This window comes from Lissotriton vulgaris, chromosome 6 (genome assembly GCF_964263255.1).
Source record: "Lissotriton vulgaris chromosome 6, aLisVul1.2, whole genome shotgun sequence".
NCBI lineage: Eukaryota > Metazoa > Chordata > Amphibia > Caudata > Salamandridae > Lissotriton > Lissotriton vulgaris.
Genome location: NC_141694.1, coordinates 1,230,843,431 through 1,230,866,390, shown reverse-complemented (window position 1 = coordinate 1,230,866,390; position 22,960 = coordinate 1,230,843,431). Strand labels below are relative to the sequence as shown.

At 41.4% G+C, this 22,960-nt stretch overlaps 2 protein-coding genes across 3 annotated transcripts in view; one reads left to right on the top strand and one right to left on the bottom strand.

Annotated features, from left to right (window-relative positions):
* The window catches only part of EZR (ezrin), a 194,235-nt gene extending 190,180 nt beyond the window's left edge, over window positions 1-4,055 (top strand). For both annotated transcript variants that reach the window (XM_086927325.1, XM_086927326.1), the window contains exon 14: window positions 2,525-4,055. In XM_086927325.1, coding sequence (XP_086783451.1) covers window positions 2,525-2,689 — 165 coding nt within the window. In that variant the 3' untranslated portion in view covers window positions 2,690-4,055. The remainder of the gene's footprint in view (window positions 1-2,524) is intronic.
* A 1,139-nt stretch (window positions 4,056-5,194) lies between these two features.
* The window catches only part of SYTL3 (synaptotagmin like 3), a 653,935-nt gene continuing 636,169 nt past the window's right edge, over window positions 5,195-22,960 (bottom strand). The window contains exon 16 of the mRNA XM_086927324.1: window positions 5,195-5,675. Coding sequence (XP_086783450.1) covers window positions 5,545-5,675 — 131 coding nt within the window. The 3' untranslated portion in view covers window positions 5,195-5,544. The remainder of the gene's footprint in view (window positions 5,676-22,960) is intronic.

Sequence of the window (22,960 nt, the reverse complement as noted above, 5' to 3'; positions counted from 1 at the left end):
TTGTGGAGGGTGGGTGACGGAGTGTTACTGCACTGTGATCTTTTGTTTGGCCATGTTGGCCATCATGTAAATATGCCAACAAAATCCAATAAAATGTGTCACGAAAAAATAAAACACCAAGCAATAACTACAGAATATGACAGAACAATAACGTGGGCAAGACCTAGAGTGCAAGGTTCCTTGCGTGCTGCACACAAGCTCTGTCTACTTTAATAAGGAAAAGGCCATCCATGCAGTTGGCGGTTATTAGGAAATGGTATCACCGAGGGCAGAACTGCAGTTGAACTGTAGCATCATTTAAACATAATACACTAATATTGGTTCAGTGATACCCTTAGTTATTTTACTAAAAACAGAACTAGTCCCCTTGGAAAACAGCGTGTCACTTTTATTTGGAGGCTGGGGTGAGAGCCCTTCACTCTTGTAGACTGTCACACATTTCTTGGTGTACCCTTCATTAAAAATGTTCATTGGAACGCCCATAGGGGATAAGTCTGGCAACATGCAATGGTGGTGATAAAGAAAATAATTAGACTTAAAGTACTTTTTGTTGTTTTCTCTTCAGGCCTTATTACACAGGGCTTCCCTGGGTGAGCAATGGGTGTTTGCTTCTGTTTTTTTTGTGCCCCCAGGAAACCCTCCTGTTACAGAAGGGGCCACAAGCACTGTTTTTTAAGGCTGATCACCTGGTTGTGTATTTTGTCCCTGCATGATCTCAAAGGTTGAGTGTTCAATAGGAAACCTTCTTTACCACACGTTCTTTCCCACGAATGAACTAAATGTACTATACATTGAATTTAAAATGTTGCCATTGTGGAAAGCAGGCGGAATGGTGAAAAACCAATTTGCACAGCACATTCTACCAACTTCCATCCACGTTCACTTAGATCACATTGGTAAAACCAGTTCAATTAAATCTATTGGTTCTGATTGTGAAGTGTGCATGAAATAAAATAATTCAGTTTACCATAGTGAACTCTACATCAAGCATCACCAGTGACCAGGTCATGCAATGGTCCATTCCTTCCTTAAACATTAGCAGCCAGGGTATGAGTCCTAAAGCTCGTCTTGGCTGCTTTGCTGGTCTACGTGGCAGGTGTGAGGAACATTAACCCCTTCCACGCTCATGACGAGCTGGGCTCGTCATGGTGTAGCCTCCTCGCACGCTGATGACGAGCCCAGCTCGTCATGTAACATGGGTTTTTAAAAATCTCAGCATACGGCCGTAATTACAATAGCGCCCATGAGGTTAACAAAACCGTCTCAAAAGTGAACCTTCTGACTTGAGATGGTCTACAGAACTGGCACAAGGTTTCATTTTCCTGACAGAGATCCACCCCTGCTAGATATACATTTGTGCATTCTGAAAAGAGCTGTACTATATACCTATCATTGTGCCTGATCCTCATGATTCCCTTTGCTGTGCATTAGGTTAACAACTGTGGTTTTAAGATATGCGACTGTCTGACCAAATGATGCACATATAGTTCCTGTGACAACTCAGTTTACAAGTATGACCTTAATTTTTTTCTAACCTCTTGGGTTGTCAGGAGAATTGTGATTAGACAGATACTGAGCTAGTGAAGCGATGTACCTTACTTTTACCCCACTTTGCTTCCAGGGTTCCAGAGTGAATGTCGAGAGTATGTACTTTACCAGTTTTGGAGCATACAGGGGCAATGCTGCACTCATTTTGCAGTAGGAAAACACTTTGAATACATTACATTGAGCCGATCAGTTGTTCTTACTGAAGTGGTGGTTTTGCGGTAGCCTTTCAGGAAATAGCATGTGTGCATGATTCTATGACTGGACTCACATGCAATTATTATTTCTTTCGACAGTTTTGCATCTTCAGATTGCATGCCATTACAAAAAAGCCTCCTGTGTATTTCCATCCTCTATGCATCTCCTATTTTTACCACAGTTTAGTGTAAATCACATGCATGTTTGCCTTAATCCCTATTGTATTTTTGCAAACTGTCCAAACGTATTTTCGAAGATCACTAACTATCCTTTAATAGTCATCCCCTTGTAACTGAACAAAAACTAGTCTCATATATTAATACCACCAACCATTTGTATGAATTTATATACCCACTCTTACCCTAAAGACCACACCTATCTCCGAATACTTTAATCTTCCACATTGAAACTAAAGTAAAAGCATGGAATAGCTTCCTTCAGAGAACAAGATTAGTCCCAATATCCACTGAAAAATCCACTAACCTTGGGTATTTGAGCTGCGTACTGCCTAACTTAAAGCTTTATATTTCCTTGCAAAGGTTAGTACAATATAAATTTAATTACAATACTATACAATGTATAACCGACTTGGCTGACACTAATATTAATACCATACACTCTACGGTCAGGCAGCCGAATGTAGTTCATACTAGGTAAGAAGCGCTATATAAATATTGCAATAAAATAAATGTGAAATGTGGATTGAAAAATTCTTATGACTTTACTGCCTCTCAACTATTGACATGACTGTCCTGAGCATCTTTTACCCTTTGCTTTGCAGGCTTTGACTTCTGAGCTGTCCCAGGCCAGAGATGACACCAAGAAGACTCACAACGACATGCTCCACAATGAAAACACGCGAATGGGACGTGACAAATACAAGACACTGAGGCAGATCAGACAGGGAAATACCAAGCAAAGAATCGATGAGTTTGAAGCCATGTAAATTTGCCATGAAAGCAAGAGTCATGTGGGAGGCAGAACTTAACATGTGGACTTTGAGCGGTCACTTTAAGAGAGTTTTTCGTATCCAACCTTCACTGTTCCCTAAACCTTACTTGCTCCTGCTCCTCTCCGGCCCCACCTTTCTGAAACCCGCTCCAGTTTTGTGATACCGCCACTTTCTCGGTTATGTTTGCCCTTTCGAAACAGTGTATATGCTCTCGACTCTTCCGTTCATGTCTTAGTGCCAAAAGGCCTTATTTTATTCAGAGTTAAAGGAATTTATGATATCCATATTTGCAAGCACGATTTTTAAGTATGTTCAAACCTTAGTTGTAAAGTCGTCACACAGGCGAGTATGCGAAGAATGATTTTAATAGGATCCACAGACATAAAGTTAAATAAAGTACTTCCTGGCCGCATATTGTGCCATACCTACTGGTAAACGTTCACCACGGATCATATCCAGAAGACTATCAGATCTGTGAGAACGTTGATTTCAAGTTCGCAAGATGAGCATGCATGGCGCGTGCTTGGTTCTTAAGAAGTACACATGCAGTGCTTAAAGGGAGCTTGTTGGTCAATGCATTAAAACCGGGCCTGGATTTTCTTGGTACCCTCCATGATAGTAAACTTGCTGCGGTAATCACTGAGAACTTACCTGAGTTCTTTGTCGCACCTTATTTGCAGTACTAACCTAGGTGTATATTCTGTCAGCCTCCCAGACACGTTATGTGTAATATAAGCCAGTATAATCACGGATCAGGTAGAAAATGTAGTATTTATGTATAAATATGAGTGATATAAATGGGTTATTACACTAGATAAAGGGAAATGCTGTTTGCTTTGTATATTTTGACATATTTACAGATTAATATTAAATAAATTTACCTATGTAAAATTTTCTTGTGTAATAAATTAGTATGGCGTACTGCAAAAGCAGTATTTGGCAAAGATTACTACTATACAAACGAAAACTTGTAAGTAAAGTTGATCTGTTTTTTTACAATACTTTTAAAGGAAATGTAATACTTGCGTGGAGTTCTACACTCGCATCAGCTGATTTGTTTTCTAGCAATTTTATTAAGCAATGTTTATTAACATTTCAGACTCCAAGCATGAAGGGACTTTTTAATCCTGTTTGTATAGCCTTTTCTGCTTTCAGTTCTAGGAAGCACGTTTCTTTGGATTACTTTTAATTTTTCTAAACTTTTTTTAATCATTTTGGCGGAGTCTGACGGTTTCAGCTCCATCCTGTACAACTTGTATACTGCTTTATGAAGAAAAAACCCTTCATGTTGTGCAATTCTTTGCAAAACCTTACATAAATAAAAGTTCTGTAAGGAAGCCATTCGGCATCTGAAGTGTAATTTCGACCTGTTTTTTCATGTAGTTTTTGCAAATGTTTCAGGGACATGCTTTGTCTAGTGCTTCTGAAATCTCCTGATACCTTGGGCAGTGCTGGAACCCTGCCCCCCTCCCCCCTTCGTTTGGCAATAAAATGATCGGTCATTTTCGGTATTTCAGTTCATTTTGGTTAATTAGCCCATTCCGTTGTATGTTCAGCGTCCTTTATCGTTACTTTAACATTGTGTGTATGTTGATGTTTGACGTAAAGCTACCAGTATTGACCAATTGTTGCAGCCATAATAAGAGTGTGCTGTATCCATGGAAAAGAAACACCTCAGGATACCGTATTTTCGTAATATGTGTGTTATAGCAATATAAATAACGTTCTATCATTAACATAACGCTTTCTGTTAGAGGTTTGCATCTTGAAAACTTTGTAAATATATTAGATCGCATTATAGTTTCCAATTCAATGCGATTATTGTTAGAGATCAGAAGAGTGAACAGCAACAGATTACATTACTTAAAGTCAGATACATTATTATACATATGCACGGGGTGATCTGCCCAGAATCGCAGGATATTAAGACAAATCCGGGTATATCCTGGTTCCCCAGTTCTAAATTAGGCAACCAAGACCGACAAGCCACACCTCCTAACCTTGCCCTCTGGACTACACTTCAGTATCATTATGTGAAACTCCAGCCTCTGCTTGGGCCCTGATTCGTTGGGTCCGAAACACATCGAGGAAATAGTGCCAGGAAGGGGCTGCAAGTCCTTTTGATTATAGTAAATGTTGCGTATGTGCCCCATATTACAGCTAATACCTTTTTCATATTTATTTTACTCACAATTTCATAACATTAATATTCTGCGAATTTGATGGCTCTCAAGAAGTTTATTCTTGACCCCTGATAGGAGGCAAGCAGTCCCTGTCAGACTTCAGTTAGCGCCCTCATGTAAATTAGCAGTTGTGGCCTTGTAGATAACAGCAACCCTCTCATTAGAAGGAATACAGATTTATGCTAAATTCTTGCAGCTGTGGACAAAATTAATATTTACGAATTAGAAGCTTGACTTGAGAAAGGTGTCCAGCAGAGCATGCTGGTAATACATGGAGATATGATATAAATGATAATAATGTGATACTTTTGTTTTTGATACATTTAATCAATTTAACAATTCTTAATGGTATACCACTTCATGAGTTTTTAAGATCTTTACAGTTCTGTTTTCAAAGTTACATTTTCAAAAGGAAAACAACAAAAAATGGTTATAGAAGTAGGCCGTACTCCTAGTGCACTCGCTGGTTAATTAAGCAGCGAGTTAACAGTTTGTGTCAAGGTGAAGTACATTTGCAAATAAACATTAGATCCGTCTCTTGGTTGGCATGTTTACTTGGGATTGGTGCCCATTTGGGGTTTTCCACTTCTGTGACCATTCATCAGTGTGTTTGCTCTGCTCGATTCCGTGGTTACAACAGCAAACGTTTGATTTCCATTGTTGGCTTTAGAGCTCAGAGGCCTTGACATTGGAAGTCAGGGTGAGGGTGTGTTCTGTCCATTGGTTTGGCTTTCTCAGTATCCTCTGCCAGACCAGGTTTGTCTGAGGGCAGGAGTCGGACATGCTGGCTGAATCACCTGAAAAGAAGCACAGAGAAGCAGGATGTGAGTATAAGTTCAAAAGGACAAGCTGATCAGTACAGGATATAAATGTGGATTCAGTGACAATTGTTGTCCCATGCTAGAACTAAGCAAAGTCAATTGTTTTATTCCAAGACAATAATATGTGTTTGAAGAACACTTCCACTGTGGTCTTCCGAAGATAGTCTGCAAATACATTTCGATTGTACATTTATCTCTTTTTTTAATCCGAGATTTTTTAAACTATCACCTCCTTCTTTTGCTCCGAGTTTCAGAAAGGGACTTCATCTTGAGGAAATACCAACAATAAGGGCACATTTGCTTAGCATCTAGTCCAAATTCCGTACTCCCGCCCCCCTTGTTCATTCTCTCTAAATACTCAGCAATGACACGCTGCATCCCCTGAATTCATCTGTCCTATGCATGCCTCTGTCACCTTTTTAATTCTGTAAGGTTTGGCAAGATCTGGTGCTGAATGAGTGCTATCTTCCGCTCAGCCTGTTCCTTACCTCCTCGTTCGTCTTCCCACCCCATTCCTTACACATGAGCAGTTTGCCCCTGTCCACAGAACCTTTTGCTTAGCTGAGGCCCAATATGCCCAGCATTCAGGATTGTTTTTGTGCAGCAAGATGTCATTCCCTGCACAAAAACAATGCTGCATATAACGCAGGCACTACTATTGCATCATAGTGCAAAGGGTCCTGCGTTGGAACTAAGCAGCATATGGTGGGTGCGCCAGCGCAGGAAAAAGACAGGAATTTGGCTTGTTAAGTACAGTGCATTCCTGCCCTTTCTCTATCATGCAGCACAGCAAGGTTGATTGCTGCGCTGCGCGATTTCTTAGTAAATATGCCCCAAAGGGTCAAGTACCCCATCCAAGCACAGATCCAACAAACCACCTCCACCCTTCACTTCATAAAGAAGCTGAAGACACTTCTGTTCAATGGATGCCTTGTCCTGAAGGAACCACTTGGATGTCTTAACCCACGTGAATGACAACGTAGACGGCATTTCCTTCTGTAAGGAGCCTTTCTTGCCCTCACTTTGTACCCCCTTCTATCTGTTGCTTTAAAGATAGGTTTTGTGCTACATAAATATTCAAAAAAATATACTAGCACACAGGATGCTGCTGGTTCGTTAATGGCAATTCATTTTTATTAATATTATTGTTCATTCCTGCAAAATGCATACATGATGACTGTTCTTTATAACTTTACAGCGCCATGAATAACTACATGTAATAGAGTGATGCAAAGTGAGCTTCTGTATTCAGAACTCTTTAGTGCCTACTGATAAAGAAGAATGATGGGGAGCAGTGATAAATGTTGCATTGAGTCACTTTTTGGAGGGACAGATAAGGGAGAACTTGTTTCAGAATACAGAGAAAACCACTGAGCTAACTTGGGACTTAAACTGAGGTTAGCATGCAGGCAGAAGTTGAGAGTTTTGACCAGTGTTGAAATTGTCAGGCCTGGAACAATGGTTAAAACAACCAGCTCAAGGATGGCAAGTCCCCAGGCGTGCATGCTTGGTGTCATGATTTTCTTAGCCTAATGCCATTTTATTTTAGGTAGTACATTTCCTGGATCTCGTAGTAATGCATAGCCTCACTTTCAATATTGGCAACCAGAAGCAAGTGTTCTTTTAGAAAATCAGGAGTCTGGTTATGCATAATTTCCTCAAATGCAAGCTCTTCTCGCATTCTCTCCATGAGAATATCCTGCCTCCTGCCCATTAGACAGTTTTGTTGAAGTAACCGTTTCAGTCACATGAACTTCATAGGAAAAAGTCTAATTTAAAAAAAAAATTGGAAAAGACATGACGGAAATCACAAATTGTGAAGGAGAAAGTAATGTATAAAAATACCTTAGCACTTTACCACAAGAATATTAAAAAAGCATGCAAGCCCATATTAACTCTAGGCTAAACCAAATAGGCAAGTCTAATAAGGAACTCTAAAGTTCTCAATTCCTTCACCAACCCAACTGCCTTTATTAACCAGATCCATCCTCCTCTTATGTGACAATATTGCCAACTATTTTGAGGAAAACAAATGATAAAATATATGATTAATTTCCCAGAGGCTCTGAATCACTGGCTATCACTGCCTTACTGTCTACATCTCCTAGGTAGAGAGACGTCTGCTTAGAGAGGTTCCCTGCTTTGCGAGTATCAAAAAATGGAAGAGATGTTGAAAACAGTCAAATCTGGTTCACCCCTCAACATTATGCCAGCTAATCTGTTTGCCCTTTTAGCTACGCAACTAGCCTACGCCATTTGTACTATATTAAAGAAATCTGAGTGAAGGGAAACTTCCACATGAATGGAAGGCGGCACAAGTGCTTCCGATTTCTAAGAAGGTTCATGTACCCGTACCAGAGGTGGCAAATTATTGCCCTATTTCACTTATTCTGCTTATGAGTAAACTCTTGGAAGGCACATTAACACAAAGCTTATGAAGTACATAGAATCCCAAGGATGCCCCAATTCATCACAGTCTGGTTTCAGACTTAATCATTCCACTAAATCCACCCTAGGTGTCGCTGACTACATCATACTTGCCCTTGACAACAATAAGGCTGAGCTGATAGTGGTGTTGGACTTGTCCGCAGCTTTTGACACAGTGTCTCACTATAAGCTGTTTCAAAGATTGAATGAGTTGGAATCCATGGACTTGCGCTAAAATGGCTTGCTAGTTTTCTAGACCAGTGCACCCAAACTGTTAACCCTGGCCCTTTCCGCTCCCGCATCATGGAGCTCACGAAGGGGGTACCACAGGGCTCTTGTCATAGCCCCTCCCTGTTTAATGTGTATGTGGCCCCTCTCGAAGATCATTAGAGATCCTGGGTTCACTCCTGTTTGTTATGCGGACAATATTCAACTTCTCTTATCATTTGATAACAGTACGACTTCAACAAAATCTCTCTTTGCTGAGAGTATGCGATCAATTTCTGGCTGGATGACGGAAAACTTTCTGCAGCTTAATACTGATTAAACAGAAATGTTATTGTTTGCGGCGCTCAAACGATCCGCAGACTGGTGGCCTCTGGAGCTGGGCTGAGCCCCTACCCCGAAAATAGTGGCAACAAATGTGCACGTCTGTCTGGACCACTCTCTTACTAGGAGAGACCAAGTAATGGCCACTGCAGGTACTTGCTTCCACACATTGAGTCTTCTCCGTAGAGTGCTCCATCTTCTTTCTCTATTCGTTCGTGGAACCCTGATCAAAGCCTTGGTAATCAGCCGCCTCACCTACTGTAGCGTCCTTTTAGATGCCGAAAATGAATCCTTGCTGAATAGACTGCTGGTGGTTCAGAATATGGCAGCCCGCCTGGCACTTAACATGCCCCCCAGAATAGCTTCCCTGCCATTGCTGAGACATCTTCACTAGCTACCCATCAGCCAAATTAGTACGTTCAAGATTAGCTGTCTTGTCCATAAAGAATTTAAGGGCAGAGGTCCAAGCTACCTCGCAAAAAACGTAATTGCTATCAGCCTGGCAAATAACTTTGTTCAGGGGAGAAAGCTCTTCTTGTTATCCCCCGTTACAGAAAACATCGTGAGGGGGGCAACGTTTTCTCATACTTCGCCCCACTTTACTGGAACACTTTACCTGGACATCTACGTGAGTGCTCAGATCTCCTCCTTTTAAGGAAACTCCTGAAAACAGAACTTTTCAGTAACTGATCTCTCAGGCCTTGAATTCCCACACCTCTAGCGCATAGATACCCCTTTGAGGTGATTCTGGCGTTTTACAAATTCCATCGTTCATTTATTCATTCAATGCTCATAGATGTGTATTGAGAGAGTGTGAGAAGTTAACCTGGCATATGATGTCCACTAATCTAATGGGCACCTTGCACCATTCTAAACGACCCTTATTGATGGTGGTTAAGTCAACCTTATAGACAAGCTATCCTAGTGGTAGCATGGACCAGCAGTCTTAGGCTAGAACTTCAGAGAGCATGTAAAGCAAGCTGTTTTACCAATTATAATCCCTTGAGTACCAAATAAAAGGACACCACACCAGGTATATATCAAATATATATGTATTTATTTCTAACAAAACCCCTCTGAACTCTTTATTAGGTCAGAGATTGAAATACATCACACGTTACTCATTAAGCATACTACAAGTTGCACAAATACAGTTCTGCCCTAGGGGCTTCCCAAACCATATACTAAGTAAGTGGTATAAAAACAACTTCAGGAATAGTGAATAGGCCTAGGGCCTACGGAATCGCTGTGGCTACACGAGACAACCAAAGGTTAGGAAGTAGGAGACCCACGGGAGACGCGTGCAGTGTCTAAACACAGTAGTGAGTTACCATTGACTTATAATGGAGAACGAAGAAGTTACAAAGTTACTGATTAATGACACTTACGGATGGACTACGGTAAAACCCCTTTAAACTAGGACACTTCGAGAGTCAACACCCACGGGAGCACCGGAGTACTCGAGTTACCTCACCCAGGGAAGCCGGGTGCATAGGTGTCTTTTCGTGTCGGCTTTCGTCAATGATTTCTATGGAGATCTGCAAAGAAGTGCTGCAGGTGACCAGAGGAAAAGTGTCTGGGTGGATCGGAGATCAGAAGAACCTGAAAGCAGAGGGGACAGAGTCTGGGTCACTAGCCAGTGACCAGGAAGGAACCAGGCAATGTCGAGTTGATTCAGGTGAAGAGGTGAAGCTTGTCTCTGCAGCCACGAGGACCAGGAGGCATCGTCAACGACCAGGAGCTGGATTCAAGCTGTCCCATGAAGGATCTAGTTGACTGCGGTGTCGGGATCCGGACTGGATCCAACAAGCCTTGGTAACCGCAATCCATGCAGGAAGTGAAGATTGGCTTCGAGTCAGACCAGCAAGGTCTGGGTAGCTTCTCCTTTGGAGGAAAGCTGGAGCAACCAAGCCAGCAGTGTAAATTCAAAAGGAAGTCTTCAGGGGGCTAACTAGCCAACAGGCTTGCAACCGGGAAGACGCGTCGAGCTGAAATGCGGGAGCAGGCCCCAGGCGGCACTCGTGGAGTGTGGAGGTCTGAGCTTTGGTGCAAATGGCACTCGTGTCTGGGGCTTCTCAAACCCCAATGCACAACTGCGAGGGTGCCTCAGTAGTTGCACTGTTAGCAAAATGCAGGATTTCCAGGGTGTCCGGTCCCACGTCTCTCGTGTCCGCCACGGGTCTCAGCTTTGCTGTGGATGTGGGTCGGAGTCAGAGAAGTCTGAGAGTCCAGTTCCTGTGTCGCAGAGTCTTCGCGATCCGGTGGGAGCATCAACAAAGCAGACCAGCAAGTTACTGGTGGTGCCTGTTTGCACAGGGTGGTAACTCCTTGACCACAAGGGAGATGTCTTCAGTCTTCTAGTCAATATAGAACGTCGAAGGTCCAAGAGTTCGTATCAAAGTTTCTTCCAGGATTAATCTAAAGTCTCTAGACGCAGCTCCTATCTGTATACTGATTTTAAGGGCTGGATTACCTGCTAGGTCCCTCCTATGGGTGGACCTGAGAAGGGGGTGGTTACACCCCTTTCCCTTTGACCAGTTTCGCGCCAGAGTGGAGCTGGAGTGCCCCAGCAACTGGTTTGAACTGGGCTATGCATAGAGCACCTTGTGTTCCCCAGGCAGTGTCTGGAAAAGCATCTTTCCATTCTACCCACCCTGCCCCAATACACTACAGGCTGTCTGGGGAGGTGCTAGCACCTCCCTCGACAGGAAACCTATTGTCCAAGCCTCCCTTGCTGGAGTTTCCCCCAGCTGCAGGAGGTCAGACTCGTGTCCGTGGCAGCAGCCTCCGTTTTGTGATGCTGAGGCTCTGTTTAACTTTAACCAGGTAAAGCAGTAACTACACGTCTTCTCCTTCTAGAAGGGTGGAATGCCACCACCACCGCCAGGACTGGCGGGGTGGGGGGGGGGGGTAGTATTCCAAAGTGTTTGACACCTTACACTACATGTTTTGATAAAGCCAAACCAAAGTTAGCATTAACAGCGAGGATTATAATGCACTTAAGAGTATATGGTATGGCTATATCATAGAACAGCTATAAGGAGATGGTTCTGAAAGCTTCAGAAGGGTTCAGCTCATGCTAGAGCACCCTCTCACATAAAACCAAGCACTCTGCCTTCAGGATGGTCAAGGCCTGCCATAGGAGTGACTTATAGGTATATATGTGTCTTTATATAAGGGTAGATATAGGTATACTATATCTAAGTAAGGGGTGATTACACCACCTTACCCAAGCTGAGTTATCAGCCTGTGGTGTCCGTTTGGATGGCCAGCCAGGGGTGGCATAATACATGCTGCAGCCCCTGGTAGGCCTTGGATGCACCCATGCCCTGGGTACCTATGGTACACTATACAGGGTCTCACAAAGGTGACCCAATTCCCAATCAGGTATGTACCTAAAGTACATGGTATCAATTTAGTGAGAGAACAGCTGGGCTGTGGGTCTGATTAGCAGGCCCACAGCCACACTAACGTCGAAAAACCAGAAAATCACAGCAAAAAGTTGGGGTGACCTTAGGAAGCAGACCCTACCCTCCTACAGAGACTTGTATAGGAGCCATTCAAAATCGCACACATTTAAGAATTACATGCTGCAAATTGCTTTTTGAGCAAGAGTTCGGGCCAGTTGAAACAACAATTTTCACCTTATTAAAGTGTCACTCAAGCATTACTCCCAACTGAAGTTTGGTGGCTATTATTGTCCCTACCCTTAAGATTAGGAAAGCTCCACCTCTGCTTTCTGACAGTAAACAGATCGACCCATAAACTTTTACGAAACTTGCTGACTCCATCTGTTTAGGATTGCCTTTCGATCCTTTAACCCCTAGGATCAGGAAACAAATTGCCACCTCAGTAACTGATCTGTTACGTTCCATCTGTAACCTTTCACTTTTCATCCGGTACAGTTCCATCAGAAGGAAAAAAGGTAATGGTAGTCCCCCAACTAAACAAACCTACTGCTGGCCCTTTTAATCTGAGCAATTTTCAGCTCATATCACTTTTACCTTTCTCTGTAAAAATCCTAACAAAAACCTGCAAATAGGATTTTATCAGAACTTCTGGAGCACAACCATCTGCTTGACCTAGCTCAATCTGATTTCCGTGCTTCACATGGTACTGAATTGGTCCTTATCTCGCTTCTGGATGACCTTCGAATGCCTTTTGACAAGCGCAACTTTGTGGCCCTGAAAATATTCGATCTGTCAGCCACGGTCACTCATAAAACCTTGATCTTCATGGTGGCAGAAAGAAAAATCAGGGGCTCAGCACTGAGCTGCTGTTACTCCTACCCTGAAAATAGGTGTCAATCCATGCACATTCCCCCATTTTCATAGACTTTAGGACCATTGATCAAGGTGTACTGCATAGCTCATCACTGACCCCTCCCTTATTTATTATTTACCTCAGATGCTTACTCAGTGAATACGCAATCATAGAGTCATCACCTTCATGTATTATGTGGATGGTACTCAGCTAATCGTATCCGTCAGTCATAACTCTCCAGTTTCTTTTTGGATTTTCCACATCTGCATGTGGAAGATCACAGCTTGGCTTACCTTGAATGCTCTCTTCCTTTAAGACTTGACCTTGACCTGCAAGCTGCTCCCACAGCCTTGTTGGCAGTGAGAAACCTTGGATTTCTTTGTTACAAGGATTTATCTTTGACGAGTCAGGTCAACGATATTTCTTCTTCTTGTTGAGTATTACTGAAGATCTTATGGAATATTGTTGCACTCCTTCCCACTAATATATGCCCACTAGTGGTCTAGTCAACACATTTGAGCAGGTCGCACTATAGGAACTCTCTGTATTTGGCATCCTCTGACTACCTACCTAAATGCCTACATAGGATCCAAACTGCTTCAGCAAGACTTCCAACAGTATTCCTCTGCTTCTAAAGCCTTGAACAAACTGCATTGGCTTCCAATACCTAATATGAACATTTTCAAATCCCTCTACATTGTGCATTAGGCAATTCTTTAGATCAGGCCTCTTATCTGTAAAATATTTTTTTTCGGGATCACCCAAAATTATTGCTGTGCTTCTCTGATGCCATGCTCTATGGGAAGATCCTTTTCTTTCCAAGCTTGCCATCTCTGGAACAAGCCTCCCCGCTCCCTCCCCTCCATCAAGGAACATTTGCCATTCAGGAAATCCTAGAAAGCTTTGCTCTAGTCTCTCTAACTTGCCTGCTGGTGAGCTTAGTTTGACTTTAGGCTGCCTTTTGTGCAAGGGTACCTTCCTAGGTGTGCTTTATCCCCTTCGCTGCGGGGGTGATTCCCCCGCTGTGCTGGGGAGGAGGGGGCACGCACAGCGCCCGCATGCTCATGACGAGCTGAGCTCATCATGAGCTACAGTGCTCCTGTGCTCATGACGAGCTCAGCTTGTCACAGGTGCATTGGCTCCCTGGAACGTTTAGCACAGCGGGGGAATTATCCCCGCGTGTGAGCGTTCCACGGGCCATGACGAGCTGAGCTCGTCATGAGCACCGGAGCGCCGTGGCTCATGACTAGCTCAGCTCGTCATGAGCATTCAAGAGGCTAAACATTATAAATGTACACATAAATCTTATGTTGCTGTGTCTTTTGCTATTTTTTGCATACATTGCATGTTAGATATTTAGGTATTTCAAGGTGTTGTATTTGAATGAACGCCACTTTCATGCATAGGTGGTAAATGTCTTAAAGCTCTTGTAGAGATCATCTACAGTAAAATCAAGGGGATTTGTATATACTGACCAGGATCTGGAGGTCATTGGCACATGAGTGGAATGTGAGGCTCAAAAAATGGATCCAGGAGACAAGTGCATGTTGAGGATTTTATAGAAGTGTGTGAGAACAACAACCCCTCTAGAGCAGTGAAAGGCACATTTTGGAGTTTTAACTGGAAGAGGAGAAATAGCTTGGCCTTCATCAGATAGAAAGAAAAGAAAAGCATAGCATGATGTCTACAGTTCTTATAAAAAATCTAGAAAAGATTACTAAACAGCAGGGATTTGGCCACAGTGAGATATTGTGTTACTGGTTGAGGGGGGAAAAGACTCTACTCCGGCAGCAGCCACAATTCTAATCATGGTCAAGTCACAAGCAAACCCGAAATTAACCTGGGCTCATTCCTCTGGTAGCTTGACATAGAACTGTTGGGGTTAATTAACTTAGAGTCAATGTTTAAAGTTTTTATGCAGCACTTCAAACCGTAATAAAGGGAACAACAAACAACCCCACACCAATTTAGAAAAATAGAGCAAAATGCAATAAATAAAGCAAGACCAAAACGACAAAAATACAACCAGTAGAACCAGAGATAAGAAGTTTTAAAGATGTAAGTGAAAATAGAGCCAAAAAGTGCAAAACTCCCTCGAAGCTATCAGGTCGTGCGAGACCAAGAGAAAGGCACAAATCCGGGCCCACCGCGATGGAGTGCGGGTCAGATGCAGGGACCAGGTTAGCCCCGCTGAAAAGCTACCTTCACAGTCCAGCACAGAATCCTGTTCTTGGTGGAGTTTGCCGCGAGGAGCAGAGATGCATCGCGGACAGTTGTACTTTTAGCATGAAGAGCAGGCCTGGCATTGCGGACAGTCGTCACTGTAATGTGAAGATCCTGTTGTCATCATGAGTGGGCGGACTGGACATTTGCGGTGGCTCTCCCCGTGAGCAGCTGATGCTGTAGGGGAAGAGTTGGGTTAACAGAACATCATGCTGGCCGACTGTGCGAACTATAAGGTTTTGGCACCAACAGGACCATTTGCAGCCTCAAAGAGCCCAAAATCTCAAATTCAGCTCTTTGAGGCCACACCAGTGGTCCAGGACTTGAAGGGCCCCACTTGGAGGTCAGAGGCTTGCTCCAGCTGGATCTGGGTGCTGGTGGTTGGGAGCATGTTGTTTTGTGCCTGTGGCTCTGAACAGGAGGCCAGCAGACTAGCCCTTGGTGTCACTGTGGGAATTCTGGGCTCTGGTGCAGGTCCAAAACCCTCTGACTCAGGCAGGTGGGCACCAGCCCAGTAAGGCATTCGTTCAGCGGGGCAGCCGTCCAGCAGAGTGCCAGTCCTTTCAGCAGCTCAGCAGTCCTTCCTCCTGGCAGAGTCTCCACAGGTCCAGAAGTGCACTAAGGAGTTGGTGTCTGAGGTCCATTATTTATACCAGGTGCCTTCTTTGAATTGGGAGCACCTTCTCGAGGTTTACTTTTGAAGTGTACAGGTTTCCTTCCTCTCTTGTTCTTGTTCCATACTAATTACAGGGGTTATGCAGCCATCTGTGTGGAGGCAGGGCACAATCTATTCAAGTGTAAGTAGGGCTGTGCCCAGATCCTGTCTGTGATTGCCCGTTCAGCCACACCTAAGCTCTCTATTTTGTGTGACTGTCCAGGACAAATACACACAACCTAACTTACAACTGCACCCAGCAGTGTGACCCAGTGACAGGCTGCAAGCACTAAATGGCTAAGGCAGGAAAATGCCAACTTCCTAAAAGTTTAAATGAAACAAGATCCACTCCTTTCCTTCTATTTAATTTACCAATTTATCTGTCTCAAAGTAGATGCATGCGAGTCCAGGTGCTGTGACCTATCCCAGTCATGGATACTTAAATTAAACCAAAAGGCACGTGCATTGCACGCCACCCCATAGAACTGCTAGAAATCCAAGATTGACCCTAATTCGTTTTACCAATATATCATTCTCCATATTAAACTTTTAGTACTTCAATACGTAGTCCATTATTAATCCAAACATTTAGTGTAGTCGCTCAAAGACATTCAAAACCACTATGAGGACAGCGCATTATTTCTCAAAGGTCTTTCATTATGTAATCTTCAACTGCATTCAGCGTGCCCATCCGGGCCTCAATTAAAGCATGTAGAGGTACATAGTTCATACTCTAAAAAATGCACACATTAGTAAATGTTTTTTTCTTGACATTCATTTGGTGTTTTAATGGACACAATTTTCGCTTTGCTATCACAAGTTTAAGCACTTTTAAAGCATACGCAGAAAGGAAAAAACATTAATGGGCATATTTTCATAGAGACTTGGGCGGGGTGCAATGACTGAAATTGAGTTAATTTGAAGGCATAACGCATAGAGGGATTTATTTGTATTCATATATATTTGGTTCTGAACTACAGGTTGAAATGTCTGTTTCTGTCTTTTGTAGTTACCCCTGACGAAGGACTTATGAGAGACCGAAATGCATTGGATGGAATTTTATGCGGTTCTAGAGTATGAACTATGTATCTCTACATGCTTTAGTTGAGGCCCGGATGGGCACACTGAATGCAGTTGAAGGTTACATAATAAAAGACCTTTGAGAAATGAGCTGTCCTCGCAGTGGTTTTGAATGTCTTCGAGCGACTACACTAAATGTTTGGATTAATAATGGACTACGTATTGAAGTATTAAAAGTTTAATATGGAGAATGATATATTGGTAAAACAAATTAGGGTCAATCCCGGATTTCTAGCAGTGGGAAGGGGTGGCGCGCAATGCACGTGCCTTTTGGTTTAACTTCCTAAAAGTGGCATTTTCAAAATTCTAATTTAAAATCTGACTTCACCATAAAAGAGGATTTTTCAGTACAGTTCCAAAGACACCAAACATGAGCTGGTTACATCCTGCCATTTGGAAATTGTTACATGTTAAATGTAATAAGGTAACTTAAATGTTATCTTATGAGAGAGTCAGGCTTTGCAGTAGAGAAAAACTAATTTAAAACTTAAAAGTACATTTACAACTTTTTAAATACAATGCACCCTGTCATCTGGGCTATTCAAGTTCTACGCTAGGGATGACCTATAAGTACTAAACAGAAAGGTTTAAACCTGGCAAAACGTTTATTTTTCCAGGTTGAAAAGCAGTTTAAACTGCACACACAGGCTGCATTGGCAGCCCTGAGACATGTTTAAACCAGTGCTGCAAGCCCACTACCAGCACTTAATTTACAGGCCCTTGAACACAGAGTGCCACTTTACCAGGGTCGCACAAGTAAATTAAATATGCCACTTGAGTATAAGCCATTTCTACCATGTTTTAAGGAAAGAGCACAAGCACTTTAGCTCTGGTTAGCGGGGTAAAGTGTGAAGAGTCCTAAAGCCAGCAAAAACGAAGTCAGCAAACTGGAGGGTCGAAAGGTAAAATGTTAAGGGGAAAACCACACAAAGGATGCCAGGTCTAACAGCCACAAAACAATATTTAGCACTACAGAAGTGCACAATTATGACGTGCCTCATAAGAAATAGAGCAATGTTTTAGCCTAGTGCCTGTAATGCACTCCTACATTAACCTTTACTTCTAGGTACTTTAACAAGGAATATAAAAAAAAATGTTGAGACACCAGAATCTCCATTAATGTTCAAATAATTTCAAGTTATATTTCAATAGTATATTTATTAAACAGTGTTCCAATACTAATACTTAATTTTTATGTATTCAAACAATTCAGCCACCAGTTCACCCTACATGTTTTTTTGATCCCTCTAATCACTTTGTGAAGGCTGAAAACATTGAAAACAAAATACTATCATATCTATAACACATGGAGAGCACCAATTTTTAAACAACATGCAATGTAAAGCCATGTAAGGTATGATGATTCCAAAAATTAGTACACCCTCATCCAATTACTGTAAAGAATATCATCATCCTCTAAATAACGTTTCACTTTAGAAGGGAAGACAAACACATGTCAAAATCACAATCATACAACAAATAAGAATAAACAATTAACTTTTTAATGCGCTACAGTTAGGGTCATACATTTCTCTTCACAATCTAGTATAACAACATTAACTGATAAGCTCCAGTAATCATCTTGTGGGACAGCATCCCATCTGGGACTGTAATCATATTTGAAAACAACTAGGATAAGAATACACTAAACACAACAATGTCAACTTGCCCCGTGTCCAATTGTTGTTCTGCAACCTCAATTTAGTATTAGCAATGAGAGATGTGGCTCACCACTGGGGATCGGAGTATGTCATACACTACAGGATTGGAAAGGGGGATGGATATGTATATGGTAGCTGAGAAGGTCACAAACTCTAGTCGGGGCTGCCCACAGAAATTCCAGAAAGTATGGGGTAAGTGGATATCATACTATTCTTTGGAAGAGGTACTGGAAGAAGAAATGCTGAGACTGAGAGGGGGCATAGTAACAGACACTGGGTATATGTCTGTTAATATTTTGCCTGCTGTTCGATGTGCTAGTTTATCACTACGCTATTGCAGGGCCTTGTCGGATGTTGAGGGGAAGGGAAGGGGGTGGCAGGGTTGGGGGTTGTGCATTGTCATTGTTTTAGACTTGCAGTTGTTCGGAATTTCCTGCACGTCTGTTATCTAATATTCGTCTATGTGATATATTTCATGAAAACTGCAATAAAAAAGATATATTTTTTTTAAAGAATACACTATAAAGACTCTTGTTACGTAAGGATAGGCTACGTTATCAGTACGTATCAATATTAAATGAACTCTTGATACTTTAATGTACACCAAGTTATTAGGGAAAGACCCATGCGAATCTGCGTGATAACAGTTAATATAAATAGCCAATAATATGGCCAATAGATCTGCAACAAAAGAGCAAGTGCCGTATTAAACTAATGCTTATTTTGCCTATGTTTATTGAATCCTTAGTTGTAGATAGTATTCTAGAACCACATCGTGAGGAGGGGGGACTCCACATTCCATTTTTGCTGTATGATGGAGCGGGTTAAAGTCCTACCAAAAATTTCATATATGAATGGTTAGGGATTCTTTCCGCATGATTGTATGAGTTTTGTGAAAATAGCGTTGTCTATTTTCAAGCGAAAAGATACTTGAACGATTGAGAAAACTATCTCTTTATTTTAGCGAAACAGACAAATGGTTTGTTATTTGTGAAGTTACTAACTGAAATTCATTGAAAGATTTGTAAAAATATGGCGCTGTGAAAATATTTTGTAAAGGAGGGGTCAGTTCTAGGAGTAGAACGGAGACAGCGAAGCTGCAGTGGCAGCATACACCACAAGGTTCGCGCTGTGATTGGCTAGCATACGTCACAGTATTCGCGCACTGATTGGCTCATGTGACTAGACAAGCTAGTACCTGATTGGTTCATCCAGAAATTCAGCAATTCTATTCGCTGAACAGGAAAGTGACGTGTCTTAACCTGATTGGCTTTTTGGTGACTTTCGCGCACGGATTGGCTAGAGTAGCGGAACAACAAGAAAATATTTACGATCTTTTTGAAGTAAGTGGATTTGATTTTAAACATGAGTTATTACTACATGTATGATGAAAAGAAGCCTTCATGGTTTCAGAAATTAAAAAATATTTTCAAAAGTGACAAGAAAATTGAAACGTGAGGTGGAAAATTACTTCATAAGTATAAAACACCTGCAGCCTATATGGAAGGTGAATTTGGTAATCATACTTACCTTTGGATGGAGAATTGGATGGAATATACCAAGAATGATGGTGTATTAGCCTGGCCGGAAGATGGGTCATTTAACATTAAGGTGTTGAAAAACTTGAGGGAAAAAATGATGACTCTCGTACCAAAACCCAGACCTACACAGTTTGAGGTTTTAGCTGAATGGGAGGATGAGATGTTTGATTTAGAACGGGGGAACAGAGGTGTAACAAGAGGCACTAGAATGAATATTAACAGAGAAACTAATGAAGATAGAATGCGCCGTTGGAGACGTGCAGACATGTATACTGGTTTGTACCCAGCAAGATTTAGTGAAGAGTCAGGTCAAAAGAGTGCTGCAAAGAAAAATAATATGTGTGAAGATAGTGAATTAGAAGATCCAGTTTTAGAAGAGATTTACATGACGAAATCAAAACAACCGCCACCTTATCAACCAGTTTGTTCATGGTCTACCCCGAGAGTTCCTCAAGGAACTTCTCCAAATGCTCCTCCTAGAGAAATTATTGATGAAACCCCATTTAGATTAAATCAGAAAAATACAAAATTTCCTGAAAGAGTGGAAACAAGAACTAATTCTAGTACATCTGGAGAAAGTAGAAATTATCCAGAAACCCCAATGCAAAGAAATGAGATCCCAAGAAATGAAATGAGAACAGAAAGACTTGAGGATAATCCAGATATTTCAGAATATCTTCGATCAAAGAAGAGTTAATACAGCAGTTAACTAAAGGCATGGAATCAAAAACGGTACCAGTAACAATTGGACCTGTTGTTCCAGTTTTTGATCAAAAAGAAATTAGACATTCAGCTTTGACTGTCCCTTTAAATGCAGAAATTCAGAAAGTGGCTGAAAAATTTTATTCGGATTTATCAGAAATTCACCGAGAGAAAAGGATGCCAGGCTTAACTTTTAATCGAAAATTTTCAAATGGTCAATCACCATTTGTTGCAGAATCTGATTCAGGAACTCCAGAAAGAAGTATGAATAAATCCCCAGAATATAAATTACTTGATGTTGCAAAATTGAAAGCAGATTTGGAGGAATTAATTATTGGCACAATTGGTCCTGACAGTTTAAAGTTATATCAGGATGATGAATTATTATTCATTTGTAAAAGTATACAATGGAAAACGAAAAATAAATATGATCTGTTAGAAGAAATAGCTGGTGAATTAGATATAGATTTGATGAGACAGAAAAACTTTCAGAAACAAAACCGAGTAGATTTCTCTGAAAAAGATATTGAAAACATGAATACCACAGGAATGATAGCTCATATAAAAGAATTAATAGTGTTTCTAAAAAGAATAGGTGAATTAAGCAAATGGAGAGTGAAATGGACAAAGAAAAGAGAGGAAGAAAGAAGAGAAAGAGGGGAAATTGCAAATGAGTTTCCTATGAGAGAAATAGCTGGTGGGGGGTATTTTCATGTTCCTTGGACAAGACAAGACATTTTGCTGTTTACAAATGATTTTCCCCGATTGAGAGAAAAACCTGTGGAATGGTATCGTCAGGTAGAGAGACTTGTTAAAGTTTCAAATGTTCTGTGGATTGATCTTGATGGATTCTTTGAAATTGTTGTTCCTTCAGATCTTTGGACAGAATGTAAAATCTCTATAGATTGGCCCAAGGAAGAACCTATCCAAGATAAAGTAACAGGTGCACCTTCAGCTAATGTTATAACTCTGTATGACAAAGTAATTGTGTGGCTTAAAAATAAAATTCCTCCGAAAGAGGTAGATTGGGTTAAAATTGATAGAACAAATCAAGAGCCAAAAGAATCAGTACATTCCTTCTATGAAAGATTACTGCTGGTATTTAAACAATACAGTGGTTATGAAAAACTGAGTGAGAAGGATATGAGCCATTTTATATACCAGATTTGTATCTGGCTTGAGACCTGAAATTGGTGAAATGATTAGATCAGGAATAGTTGGTTGGCAATCTCTTACAGTTGATGACATCCTGAGAAAAGCAAAATACTGCAGTGATGAGATAGACGCTAACCAAACGAAGCTGAAAGAAAAAGCAATGTGGGCACAAGTAGCTGAACAACAAATTGCAACTTTGGAAAATAAAAATGTTTTCCAGAATCAAGGGAAATTTAAGGGTAATTTTAATAAGCCAAAATTAATGGGTAATATTGAAGAATTAAAGCAGAAACTCCCATGTTTTAATTGCGGCGAAATTGGACACTGGAAGCGTGAGTGTAAGAATCCGCCCAGAAATTTCAAAAATACATCATTAAATCTACAGATGCAGAATGAGGTAAATCAGCAGCAACAGCTACAGCGGCAGTTAAACGAAATAAATCAGCAGCAACAGCTACAGCGACAGTTAGTGAATCAGCAGAGTCAGATTCCACAACCGCCACTTCCAAATTGTGTTAATGTGCAGAGATACAATACAGAAACAGGATTCTGCGGAGGTGAACAGGTAAACAGATCACCACGAGTGAATGTGTCGAATATTTCTCAACAATATTGGTTGAAAGAGAATGATGGAAGTGAGTCTGATGATTACTTATGACGGTGCCTGAGAGAGGAAGAAGAGTGTGTGCTTGGAGCCACTCTTGAGGTAGATCAGGCTGGTCCATTTGTAAATGGTAAAGTGAATGATGTAGAAATCACTTTTCTAGTGGACACAGGTGCTACCCGTTCTACTGTTATATCAGTGGAAATAGAAAACCTGCCTCTCTCTGGTGACACCATCCAAGTAGTTGGCGTAGCTAATCAGCAAATTAAAACAGATTTGACAGAACCAGTTAAAGTTGAAATTGGCAAATTTAAAGACAAACACAGATTTGTAGTCTGTGATAATAGTCCTGTAAACTTGTTAGGAAGGGATATCCTTTGTAAAATGAACTGTAAAATATA